Source organism: Labrus mixtus, chromosome 19 (genome assembly GCF_963584025.1).
Source record: "Labrus mixtus chromosome 19, fLabMix1.1, whole genome shotgun sequence".
Lineage (NCBI taxonomy): Eukaryota > Metazoa > Chordata > Actinopteri > Labriformes > Labridae > Labrus > Labrus mixtus.
In genome coordinates, this window is record NC_083630.1 from 11,699,774 (window position 1) to 11,713,659 (window position 13,886).

At 39.3% G+C, this 13,886-nt stretch overlaps 1 protein-coding gene across 1 annotated transcript in view; it reads left to right on the forward strand.

Annotated features, from left to right (window-relative positions):
- The first annotated feature begins 4,489 nt into the window (after positions 1–4,489).
- LOC132994362 (contactin-associated protein-like 2) overlaps positions 4,490–13,886 on the forward strand; it is a 239,995-nt gene continuing 230,598 nt past the window's right edge. The window contains exon 1 of the mRNA XM_061064673.1: positions 4,490–5,084. Coding sequence (XP_060920656.1) covers positions 4,982–5,084 — 103 coding nt within the window. The 5' untranslated portion in view covers positions 4,490–4,981. The remainder of the gene's footprint in view (positions 5,085–13,886) is intronic.

Sequence of the window (13,886 nt, forward strand, 5' to 3'; positions counted from 1 at the left end):
ATAAATTAAATAAACACATGTTTTATGTTGAAGATCAACTCAGGTTTATATCAATTTATTAAATTAATAAGGTTTATGTTAAACATCAACTAAGGTTTATATCAATTAATTAAATTAATTAATAAGGTTTATGTTAAACATCAACTAAGGTTTATATCAATTAATTAAATTAGTTAATAAGGTTTATGTTAAACATCAACTAAGGTTTATATCAATTAATTAAATTAGTTAATAAGGTTTATGTTAAAGTTTTCATTAATTTAACTCAATTAAATCTGACTAAGTTACTTAATTCATTCAAGCTGCCACAATGTGATATTAAACTTTAGACTTTAATGCAATATTTTACCTTGAATTTATGTAATAAAAATACATGGAAAACTTAAAGTCTATGTTTTTGGGTTAATTATTTTTATGAGTGCATGGTACACGGTTGGCCTCCGTGTAGCCTTTGGCTGCCCCTGAACAGCAATACATAAATATATCAAGCTCACCTACTTGTTGACTCCCTCTTACCAATCTTGTGGTCTCCATAGAAGTACTGTACTGGGTACATTCAGCTCATACCTGTCAAACCAGTTGGCTAACACCTACCAAATGGGAAATTAAGAGCAGGAAAGACTTCCTCTTTGGGCACATCCTCCATCACCCATGTTCTTCATGACAGTACCTTTGTGATTTTTAGAGGTGGAAACTTACATCAGTAGAGAGCAGAAAATAAGTGATCGCAGTATTGGTTCATATATTGTGAGGACACATTTCAATACACTTTGAATATAATACACTCAATCAGGTTCAGTCATTCAAAGTATTAGCTCTTTAGATAACAGAACTCTGGAAATTCAATCTTATTGTATTTCCAAAAAAGGTTTGAAAAGTTCACGTTTAAGATAAAATGTATAAGTTACAATATATTATATTATAATAGATGTTAAAAGATATTTTATAAAATATTGACAATGATATATTAATTGTACCATAGAAAGGATATGTTAACGCAGGGCTTTGAGCTGTTTGCTGACCTTATCACCTGTATAAACATGAACTTCAGCAACATCAAAGTCAGGAACAAACATTTAAGATATTATTTTGGAAAATTTGAAATTTTATTATGCATAGTGAGAACTTTTCTCATAAAAGTAATAAGCCGTACATTGATCCTTGAGGGACACCACAGGCAAGGGCATGGATAAGAATTGCGTTTTCCAAATTAAATATCTAAATTTCCAGTACATTGAAAAACATGCAATGATTGACATTATATAACAACTAGATAATCAAATTTAGAGACAGCAAAAGGATGAAGCAAGATGCTTCACCACTTATTATAAAGTACTTTTGTTGGTAGGGTTGAAATAGAAGGATGGTTAAGTTGTAGTTGAAATAGCTAAATTTAAAGTTTTGCTCTGGCTTGAGCTAATCTACAATTTACTACAAATGTCCTAGAACCTCCATTCATGAGTTTTTATTTATAAATATTTTGTAGAGGGGACTCCTGCCTAAAACCACTTGTGCATTGTGATTAAAATATGGTAAGGGTTTGGCTTCTCAAAGGAAATTGCTGTTTTTGTAAAACCTTTGTGCTTGAGTTTATTCCATTTTTTTAAATTTAGCCCCAGTGTTGCTGTAACTACGATCACTAATGCAAAATGTTTGAACATAGTCATGGTTTGTATAAAGCTAAGCAAATTGACCTTTCAGAATGAAACTCTCGTAATTTGAGACACAAATTGCCATAATTTCTACTGAACACATCGTAACACTGAGGTTACAGAAAAATCAATGAAGAGGATTTAAAGAAGTCTGTGCTACCACAGCAAATTCATCACAAAGTCATCTGCTAATTTTTACCCCGCGTGTGCTAGAGACGACCTTTGAATGTAAAGTTCATTAATCTGAGTTCAGAAAAGGAAATCTATTTTAGACTAGAGTGTGGGTGTAGAGTTGATAGGAGTACTGGGAATGAATAGTAGACTTGTGAATTGAAGGGATAAGATATCTGTTATTTATCACTGGTATTACTCCTCAGTCTGCTCCTGTTTTTCCATCTTAGACTCCTCCTCTGCTCCTCACCGATTCCTTTAGGCTCATTTAGTTAATTAAGGCCATGTAATGTTTCAGGAACCAATTATGCTGTGACATTATTAAAAGACCACCCTTCTGTGTAAGTTTAGATTGTGTTAGTCTCTTGTCTACCAAGAGAAAGGAAACTTGTCTGACCTAAGCAGCTGTTGGAATAGGGTTTGGATTTATATACAGTGAGAGGCAACATCAGCAACTTTCCTTTTCCTTAGTTTTTTTTTTCTTCACTCCATACTATCTCTTATTCCTATATAACTTGAAAAACTCCTATGAGGTTATGACAGATGTCAACATTGTTTGCAACTGTACTTTTAACAGGGACAAGAAGAGGCTCTTATTAGATTGCAGACAATCAATGGGCACAGAGAGGATCTCTTGTTAATGTGGAGAATTGAAACACTGAGGAAGGGGAATCCATCTTGACATTTTTTGTCTAGGGTGTTAATGTGGATATGTATCTGGTTTCAATACAGGGACATTTGATTACCTTCTCATGACACCACTGACTTCAACTGTTGAAATGTAGTTACTTGTTTTTACACCAAATAAGCTGTCATTACCATTGTGTAAAATTGTCTATTCACCTTTTTCTAAAAGAATGGTGGGGATAAAAATACCTTCTACAGTGGTCGGTGTACCTGACAATAACTGTTACTGTTCAGTGTATCTATGGCTGCATGGAAAGCTGTGAACTTGGACATTAATGAAATATTTGTAGATAAGATAAAATTAGTGATCAAGACCAAAACAACACAAATTGTTCCAAGATCTGTTTTATTTGCTGCTTACAAAAAGACAACAAATAAACAAAAACCTAAGGAATTCCCTCCTGTTAATCAACATACATGCGTGATTTACAGTGGTTTGTACAACAGGCATAGTGATTGTTTCTGTTCATTTTATATATCACCACTTTGGTCCTATTCTTAAGGAGGCTGTTCAGTGGATCTGAGGAATCAAACCTATATGCAAATGCACCAGAAAAATTCAGCAGGTGATGTACTACATTAAATACAACTAGGAATTTACAGACAGAATGAGGAAAGTTTACTGCCCATTCAAGAAAAACACACCAATTAACATTATGGAGCCACTGCATCAGGGTGTATAATGAGCTTGAATTCATATGTAATGGTAAGTTTAAGTGTGATAAAAAATCTAAATAAACAGCATAACAATACAATATAAAAAAAACAGCAGTTGTAATCTCATCCAACCAACACATGGTGTCATGCCGGGGTATCGTTTGGGAGGTATTTAATGTAAAATCACCTAAAAGTCTGATCCACAATATCTGCCAGCTCTGGAGTCTTAGAGACATTGCAAAAAACGATTTGAATCTGAATGTGTGTGCTTTCTCTTACTTAAAGCAGGACATTTTTTTCCCCCAGGAGCGCTATGTTTGTATTGTTTTACTTGACTATGCACAATTTCCTGTGATTTAAGCACAGCTGGGTTTAGTGTATACACATTTTTGTTTGTGTTGTGCCAGTAAAAATGCACCTACGATGGTCACTAGTACAAACACGTTTCTTTTATTGCACTTCAGAAAAGTAGAGCCTCATGTTATACCTAAGGGAGCTTCCATCCTCTTTACTTGTCATATGTGAGATGGGATTCAGCTTCATTTCAAACACCTTAAACAAACATGACTAGGTATTTTTCTATCTTACTTTGTGATTTGGTTTGCCTTAACAACTCAACAATAGACATAAAGATGAAAAAAAAAATGGATTCACAATGGAACTGTAGAAACAGGATTCTTGTTGCTCCTCCTTTTATCCAAGCAGTAAATCATAAAGAATTCTCCTAAGTTTCACCCTGGGGGGAACAATTTCATTCTGCAGTCTACTGTACCTGTTTCTGGCGAGAGGCTTTCAAAAAATGTGCAGATACAATTTGTCATGTAGAACAGCAGCTCTAGAGCAGGAAAAAAGTAAACACACCTTTAGCAAGGGGCTCAATGAAGAGATTCATTTGCATGTTTTACCCACATGGTGTGAGGTTGGATGTAATATCTGCAAAGTTTTCCTTATTTGAGTAATATCTCCTCACTTTACTTATTCATACCTTGATGTATGACATCTTTAACTGCGATTCTTTGGAAAACGTACATGTGACTTGAAACGTTGTGTCAGAAGGGATGGTTTTCCACTTATTCTCATTAGCATACTTCATCAAGTGTCAAGTTATTATTATTTTTTTTTTTAAAGATTTCTCTTTTTAGAGAGACTGATGCTCACAGCACGAGGCCACCGCCACCTATGAAGGGGGCACTGTCTGGTCGAAACGGAAAGACATTTAACGAGGGAGAGAACGAGGAAGAGAGACGGTGAGAGAGGCGCGCGGAAAGGCAAAAGAAAAGTTCAGCACCATGGACAGCGCACAGGAGCGCTGGAGTGGAGACAGCAGTTCAGTGCTTTTGGAGCTGCGCACGGGCTTGCTTCTCTGAACTCCTGGAGGCTGTACTGTACCCTACAGTCACACCCGGTCAGTCCCATCCTGTGCAAGTGGGGGACCCCGCTGTTATTGCTTTTTAACCGGGAATCGCTGAATGAGGAGGCGCGATCACTGCAGGGAGGAGTGCGTTGCGCTTGCAAGCACATGTCAGTCTGTTACGGCGCGATCCTTACTTCATCTCTTTGTTGGAGAGTGAGAGGCACACACGCACAGGGAGAGACAGAGAGAGCGAGAGAGATATACACATACAGTGGAGGAGAGAGAGAGAGAGAGAGAGCAAAAGAGGTAGTCCGTGCAACCAGGCTCCTCTTGCCAGTCCTCTGCTGCGAAACAAGTGTGACGGACCGACCGGCGTTACCTACTCCCAGCTGTTTATTTTTTTTCCTAAGTGTTTTCTCTCCCTCTCTACCATTGTGGTGCGTCCACTCCGGTCGTGAATATGCCCCGGTACCGTCCTGCCCGGGGATTGACGTTGTTATTGCAGGTCGCGTTGTGGATTTTCAGCCTTGCCAGCGCTGTGCACGGAGCTGTGCCAACAACACGTAAGTTTTTTTTTTTTTTTTTTCTTTCTTTCTTTTGGATGTGTTCCCCATCGCTGAGGGGTGACTCTGGCTGTGGTTGGGAAGCAGGTCGAGCTTGTGTGAGGCACGGGCGGTGTGTTTACCGGCGGGGCTGCAGGTATCCCACCGAGGTGTCAGCTTGTGGCTCTACGGAGCTCAAGGGTCCACATCAGGGGGGAAGAGAGAGGGTTATCTCCTCCTGAGTGTGGAGCTACACGCTACATCCTCTGGATCAATGGAGCCTAGATTTCAGCGCTGGTTTAGTGATTTTGATCCCTTGTTTTCAGGGAGTCCAGATAGAGCTGGGTTATTGACATTTCACTGTCAGTGGTGGTCTGCTTTTTTTTTGTGAATTTTAATTTCATGGAAGAATCAATTAAAGAGACTAACCATTTAAAATCATCACGCAAATTTAAGTCCATTTCATTTTTATTTTTATTTTTGGGGGATTTTCAAGGATTTACATCATTGGCTTGTTTCATTAATTTTTAGACAATTGGACATTTTTTCCCATAGTATATTACAATTCAGAAATATTACACAGTCTTACAAACATGCAGTAATAAACTTCGTGGAAGCTCAAAGTTTTAGAACCTGTTCTTGTGCACTCTGATACAGGATGTTATAACGAAGTTCATCAAGTTATGAGGTTTTATATTTGAAGTTTGATTAGCCTAGTCTCTCCACTTTTACCAAGTCAGGTCTTCTTTACAGTTAAATATTTGGAATACCCTGATGTTAAAATTATTGTATTATATTTGTCTGGCTTAAAACTTCAAATTTTAGCATCGAGAGTTTGTTGAGGCCCTAAACTAACTTTAATGAATCCATATTTAACAAGTCATTGGCTGGTGGTTATTTGTACTTAACACTCTGAACTCATAAGTTCAGAGAAATAGCCTGTTCCATAGGTGTAGGGCAGGCTTACTCTTCTTTTCTTCCTCATATCCACTGGTATATTCTGAAATGTACCATCTCCTTGGTTGGCCTGTCCATCTTAAAGGAGACACTTCTACTCGGTTCTGTGTTCTGGAATCGTCCACACTTGGTTCGGTGTTATTCCGGTGTCGCCGACGGTGACTGAGCCGGTGTGACCGTGTGACTGATTCCCCGGTGAACGCCGGGGCTTCTCGGGTCCCGGCTGAATGTTGCCGGGGACGCACCTCATTAATCATCCCGTCAGACAGACTACAGAGAGACGGCATCGCGAGCCGTTTGAGCGCGTGCGTGCACTGAAATGAGGGAAAAAACGGGAAGAGAGCAGTGCGTTTCTGTTTCACAAAGCTGAATCTGTTTAGATCAGCCTAAGACTTGATAGATGCAAAAGCACTTTATATACAACTTTATTATTTCCTTTATGGAAAGCATTTACAGTGTACGTTTTATGGAAGGCATAATTCAAACCCTCACAATATCCATCATGTCATCATTCTGTAATGAAAAATAAACAGCACGGTTACTCATAGAGCACATACCACAATCAAGGCGTCTGGTCTTCAGTATGTTATGGTTGTGCCATAGCAGGATCTTGGCTGTTTTTTTTTTTTTTTTTTTTTTTTAATGTTATTTTACATTGGAAATACTTGATATACTTTATTAATGAATAGTATAAATAATATCACTGTTATGGCAGCTTGGTATCGTAACACTAAGAGCAACTGAAACAGACAATTGCTTTTGGGTTAGTCTGATTTTGTCAAAAATTGAATGGGTTAAGTTAAATTAAAATCCTGGCAATGGGTTTTTCTCAAATCCTGCTGACAGACAAAGATAGAGACAGCCAGCATGGAAAACATAAGCTCCTTTGCAGTGGCAATAATAAGCGTAATTCAACTGTAATATCAAAGGATCGGTGTGGGATTTGCAAGATAGTGTGTGTGTGTGTTTGAGAGAGAGAGAAAGACAGAGCGGCATACTAACAGCATGTTGAATGGGACCACCAGTTCCACCTCTGAGCTTAAAGGGATACTTCACCCGTTGAAACATGAATCTGTACTGACATTGGGTCAAATATGTAGTAGAAATGTGAAATACATTTTGAAGTTGGTGCCTTCTTGGCCGAGAAAAGGCAGAAAGTGTCTTTTTGGCTCATGTGGATGAAATACACCAAATCCCAGAATGCACAGCACTGCAGGCCACTCCCACTAAGGTCAGGTTTACAGACATATTTACTTCAACACATAAGGCCATTTCCTCAACTGATTCCGTGTTTCTTCCAGAAGGAATTGGCATCTTGGAAATTCCTGGCAGAAAACAGACTCTATGTCTGTCTGTTCATAGGCAAACAGTGAGAGCACCGACACTACCAGTTCACCCAAGACACAAGACCGGCCTGTCGGCAGCAGCCGTCTCGCCGCTATATTTATATTTTTTCGCCATTACCAGCTTTCTCCATAGAGCCTGTTAGCATAGCTTCCAAGCAATATGGCAGACGTTAAGTTTCAATTCTGGGAGTGAGTTCCCACCCACCAATCTGTGATAGCTCTGTAGCTTCAGTGGTCGAAAATATGAGGAACTGGCGTTGTAGTTTCACCCTGCTAACCGCAACAGCTTCCAATGACGCAAAATGACGATTTTTGCGTCATCGGCAGCTCCTTTTCCGACTTAAAAATACAAAGATTTCCCATCTCAGGGGAAAATGAGGTCGGGATGCACAACCATTCAAAAATACTAGCAGGTTTCTAATGATACAAAGCTTAATGCAAATAGGTGAAGTTTCCCTTTAAATCTGAGTGCTGACTTGATCCCTCCTTGGGGAGTGGTTTCTGAAACACTGGGGGGGAATAGACAATATTGTGTCCAATGATCTGAGGCATGGACTCAAAATGATGAACATTTCCATTCCACCATGGCAAACACACTCGGACTCAAAGTCAATGAGCTGGTTGACCCACTGACAATGCAGAGTCTCCCAAATACAATCAGAGATGAATGAAAATGCATTTTGCACTTTTGTAGATGTGTTTTGTCCATTTGTATATTGATTTTGATGTTAGTGCATGGCTCTAAAAAGCAGTAATCCAGGGATTTTCTCCAAGGGAAGCCTGGCTTAAAGCTTCCATCAGTTTCAAGTTTCATTCCAGTATCATTTCAAATCTATTTTGACCACACCATTTGTCCATTGCTGCTCATCTCTCCCTGTGTATAGATCAGGAAGGGAATTTTTACATCCTCAGCACCAGTAGTGAAAAGTAAAGGATGTCTCTTTGTGTCAGTGACACTGTGGTTGGCTGAAGGATGCCCAAGTGCCGGCCAGATATAAAATCTGATTTCCCTTTTCTTATGTCAGTAAGCATGCCAGGTCATTTGACAGACATGAGTCTGGTTGAACCTCAGTTAAACCCCCAGTGTTGGGTTACAGCAAACTTCATGTAAATGACCTATTAGTTATACAACATTTTGCAGAAGCTGTCGATCAGTTTCATTCATAAATACACGCTTTGAAATGTAATCAGTGCTACCGCCATTCAGTAACTGAACCTGTGTTGACCAGCCCGGCCCCACTTTTTTCTTAAATCCTCATGTCCTGTGAAGGCTTTCCAAGGTGACTCATTTGTCAGGCAACCACCACCACACACTGACATTTGTGTAGTGCATGTGCAAAATGGTGAGCATGCTCACCTACAAAAACTAAATCTGAGGAAAAACAACCATGGCCATATATTCTTCAAAATAATACGATTGGGATCATTTACAATAAACTATAATACAATGGTAGAGTTGGTCGTTTCTCAACCGGGAGGTTGGGGGTTCAATCCCCATCTCCTGCAGCCACATGTGCGACGTGTCCTTGGGCAAGACACTGAACCTCAAGTTTCTCCCGCTGCTTCGTTGGCGGCGTGTGAATGTGTGTCAACGTAATTAGTTAATTCTGATTGACACTTTTCAAACACGTGTGATCTGCGGTGTAAAAATGCTTTGCATGGTCAGAGGCCTAGAAAAGCGCTATACAAGCTCAAGTCCATTTACCATTTTCCAAATGTGCATTTTCACTGTTACCATACGTTATCTTAGCCTCAGTGATCCAAACTGTATTCCTATCACAGCATGCTTTGCTGTACTTCAACTTCTTGTCATGTACTACACTGCAATGCTATGCCTTTAAAGTCACTTTCATACCACTGTGTGCTCAACATGAAACAAGAATAACACATTTAGCTGCATCCCTCTGCCAACACAAATGTTCCACGTTATGTTAGAAGCATTAATAGTTCTTCTTTATATTTCCCTTGGGTCTCACTGAAGGAGGTCAATTTGTCTGAAGCTACTTCATCAAAGTGTCTTATTTTAAGATTTAATGTGGAGGATCTGCTGCAAACAATATAACAATCTGGAATATCCGCACACTCCTACCACAGTCACATTTCACACAAATGAGTCACAGATTCTAATCATATGATCAGTCACTGTTTGAAAAATGTCAGCCAGATATGCTATAATTGTCTTGAAACCAACACACAGATAAACCTGATGCCTTCGTGTGTCTTGACTTTTTGTGTTTGGTCTTATGTACTGTATGTGTGTGTGTGTGTGTGTGTGCGTGTGTGTGTCTGTTTATGTGTGTGGTGTTTCCCAGTGGGAGATGGTCATAATTGGATTAGGGCTAGGGTTTAGATTAGATCACCTCCATATGTGTTGTTTGGTTTTGTCTGGTCATACTATTTGCATGTGTACACATGCCTGTTGGTTGGTTTGTGTACGTGTCCACATTTATCACGCATGGCGTCAAGTGAGTCAGAGCTGGAAAACAATGTCTTGCTGTTAATTGCACTTCCATTTTTCTCTTCTACCTCGTTGTCCTCCGTCTAAACTGCTCCCTTCCGCCTGCTTGAGTCTTCTTAATTGCTCCTTTTCACTCTGTTCTTTAAAAAAGAAAAAAAACATCTCCCTCAACTCTTTTTTGCTAGCTCTCTTCCAACTTTTGATCCCCTCTCCTCTGATTCTGCCTCACAAAGAAAATGTTATACTGTCACATCTCTAACTAAACCCCTGGTGATTCTTCTTTCTCCCTTCTACTCATTTACCCTTCTTCCTCTGAGTGTTTCTCTCATCAGTTGGTTACAGTATGTTATTTTTCCCGCCCAGTCTCCTGCCCTTTTTCTTGACCTTACTATCGCTAATTCCTTCCTTCCCTACTTGGCTCTCCTCTGTGGTTTTATCACCCGGCCATAATGACTTTTTCTACTTTATTTATATATATATATATTTTCTACTTTTTTCTGCCTCTGCCCTCCCAATCTGTCCCTTCTTTTTCTCCTACTGATCACAAATCTGTTAAATAAAAAAAGTCCTTACTCATCACTCTTAAAGGGAGTAAGGTAATACATCTACTCATGCAAACTTTCTAAGCATCACCCACCCTGCCTGTCTGATTGTGTGTTGTGTGTTTGTGTTCACTGCAACATCCACACTGACATGGATCTCAGCCAAACAGACCCTACCCTTCTGCAGTCTCCCCTTTCACTCCCATACAGCTTTTAATTTTTTTCTTGCCCCATCAGCGTATGAATATTTCAACCCACTGAAACAGGAAATCATGACAGCCCTTCTGAGACACAATTGCTTGACCCATAAGTCACTGCTTTCTTAAAAGGCACTCTATTTTCTGAGCACAAGGAAGCAGAGGCACTTCATTTCACAGCGGCACAAAATAAGTGGAAATAGATTTGGCTTGGAAAGAATAACTTAACAAATTTCAAAGGAATGCATTATGATAATACAAGCTATAAAAGGCCTTGAATACGACCATTTATTTGTTGTTTAACCATTGCAAAAAGCAATAAATGGCTAAAATATTAGCATTAAAATGTTAACTAAGAAGCGTTTTGTAGATTTCCTTTTAATGTTTTGGATTTAAAGCATGAAAGACTCTCTAAGTCTCTAAGTAAAAAAAAAACTGTCACAGCACCATGACTGTTTTCGTTTTTAGATTTATTCTCAGACTGCAGTATCGGTCTCTTTCCCGAATTGGAATTTCTGTCTCTGAAGTGATGGTACTGCAGGGCTTTCTATGTTTCATCACGGGAGCATAACCGCACTGACACAAATGTGCTCTGACAAGTGGTGCAGCGTAAGTCCCTTAACAATTCTGTGATGTAAAAATGCACACTTACACACATGGGCCCACATCATGCAGCTCACAAATGAGCTCTATTTCTCCTCTGTCCAGTGTTTCAGACTTCACATAAAAATTTTTTTAAACTGATTCCATATTTGGCACCGTAGTACAGGTGGAGTATTAGGTAATTCTGCACGTAGAGATACAGAAATCACTTTTTTTGCATTTCCCACCATGACTGTGTGTATAAGTGTGTGTGTGCCCATTTGTGAATTATAGGATCTGAAAGTTATTCTAGTGGAATGTGTTCTCATTAGGACCCGTCAGAATCTGTCCACCTCGTTAGACAAGTGACTCTGAGATGGAGAGCGGGATAGCATGATAGGCGGAGGAAGAGAGAGGGACAGTTAGAGAAAGAGGCGACGTTTATCACAGATAGACGGATGAGGAGAGACAGCCCCGGGGGAAGACGGTCAGGAGGCGAGAGATTCTCTCTGACACTTTGTCATTCAATATTAGTGTTATTGTCATAATCTGACGCTGCATCAGAGGGCAGCCGGTGTGTGAGTCAGAGAATGGACCATGCTGTCACCTGATACTGCAGTTCCCTTTGGAAGTACCTGGCTTTCTTTTACAGCTCAATTAGTCATGTAATAGGCAACATAAATGCTCTTCAGTTGATGTGAATACGCACTTCAGTTTCACTTACTGCACAGAATTAGACTTGGCTTTATGGTGTGAACATGGAGAATAAGGGGATGCAGGATGGAAAAAAAGCAAATAAAAAAGTAAAGCTCAAATGAACTGGAACTGGATACAAATTGAAGACATTAAGTAAGTCTCAGAAATAAAAATGGAGATCAGCTAAATAAAATCCAAAACATCGTAAACTGGTTAGCCTGTTATCCCCTGTTTATTTTTTCAGTTGTAGCTTTGGGCTCAACCTCACTTAGCCTTTTGGAATCTCCTTAGCTCTGAACTGGCATGAAGTTTATAAATCAATTCAAAGTTGTCGGGCAGAAGAAAGTGCCCAATCAGCACTGGGCAGGTAAGGACACTTGAATGATCATGTGACGTTTTAGCCTTTGAAACCCTTTGAGCCTTCTTAGCAATGACTGAAGATGCTCAAACACAAAAAGAAGCACGATTCTGAGACTGCGAAGCCATTTTTTTCCACTTAAAAGTAATATACAAACAAATTTGACTGGATCATTCAAGACAATTTTGATTTTGCCGTTTCCAAAGCACTCAAAATAATTTGTTCGTGTTTGTAGCCACGCTTGTTTGATTTTTATTTCTTACACTGCACTCATGTCTCAATTTTTTTTACTATTAAAACAAAAGTGGAATATTTTATGTGAATGTGTCACAGTTAAGAACCCATGTAGCCTCTTTTCTTTCCATTCAGAGTCGCTATGCTGTTTGTCCTTTTTTTAATGTAATCCATATGATCTTTATCAGGTCAGGAGACAGAAGACGATATGCTGAGGCTGATTGACACAAACTTGACAAAACAACCCTAAACCATCCCATATTTATTTTCTACTTGATTAGGCTGTAAGATTAAGAAAGGCCCAAAAGTTTTCCAAAAGCTGTGCACATTGAAGTAGAAATCTTGAGCTTCAGTATTAAATGTACCCGTTAAATCAGTAACAGGAAGCCGTCTGATGTAGTACAAACCTGGTCTGCTCTTGTGGGAGTGCTTGTATTAAACTGCAGGGTGTTGGCGTTATCAGAAGAGTTAAAAGCCGTTTAAGTGAACCTGAGCCACACCATCAGAGTGAAAACAACAGTGTCAAAATAAAACTGGGCAGAGATAGGCACCTTGTACATGTTTTTGAACTCCATCCAATGCTAGAAAGGGTATTAGTCAGATTGTGTTGTTTTGTGTCCAAATATCAAACAATGACTCTGTAGTGCAACAATGAGGACACAATCCCTCTCTGGCATCCCACCCTAAAAACACTGCCCATCATTTTCTCTGTGTGTCTGGTCAAGCTGCAGCCAGATACTGAATCCAAGGTGCTGCTGTGGTGCCAACCATGTGTGGTCAGGCGCTTTTCCTGATCTTTAGCCATCGTCTTATCCTCCATTGTAAAAGGTTGTAAATGTACTAATGAATGCATGTATTTCTGTGCAAAAGTGACTGAAAATCTCTATATCTAGAGAACTTGGCAGAACATCAATGCATCATTTTCTGTTTCGGTATGGATTAAAGTAAAACACAAGGGATTCATTTATTAACTGGAACTGGTTTGGTGACTGATTACTGATACATTAGCTTAGAGTTGTGGATGACTAAACAATACAAAAACCAATATCTTAACTTATATAGTGTTTATGTTGAGTTAAACTACTGCTTTTACTTCTCTTTAGAGTCCCATATTCTGCAACATTAATGCACATGCCTGGTGGTTAGTATGGCGAATATGGGGATTACACAGAAACAAAAAATGCACTACAACATCTGTTCAACTGTCTCACTGGCACTCACAGACACAAGCACACATCACATACACATCCACATACATACTCTGTTCATTGATAATGAGTCCAACTGTGCCTTTGTCTTCCACTCTCCATCTCTGTAACTCCATATGTACAGTAGACATACTGTACATATGTGCAAAAGTGCATGAGAGAGAGAGACTTTGTGTGTTCATGAGACTGTGCATGTGCTTGCATGTGTCTATGCACACATCTCATGGCATAATGGATGTTAGAAA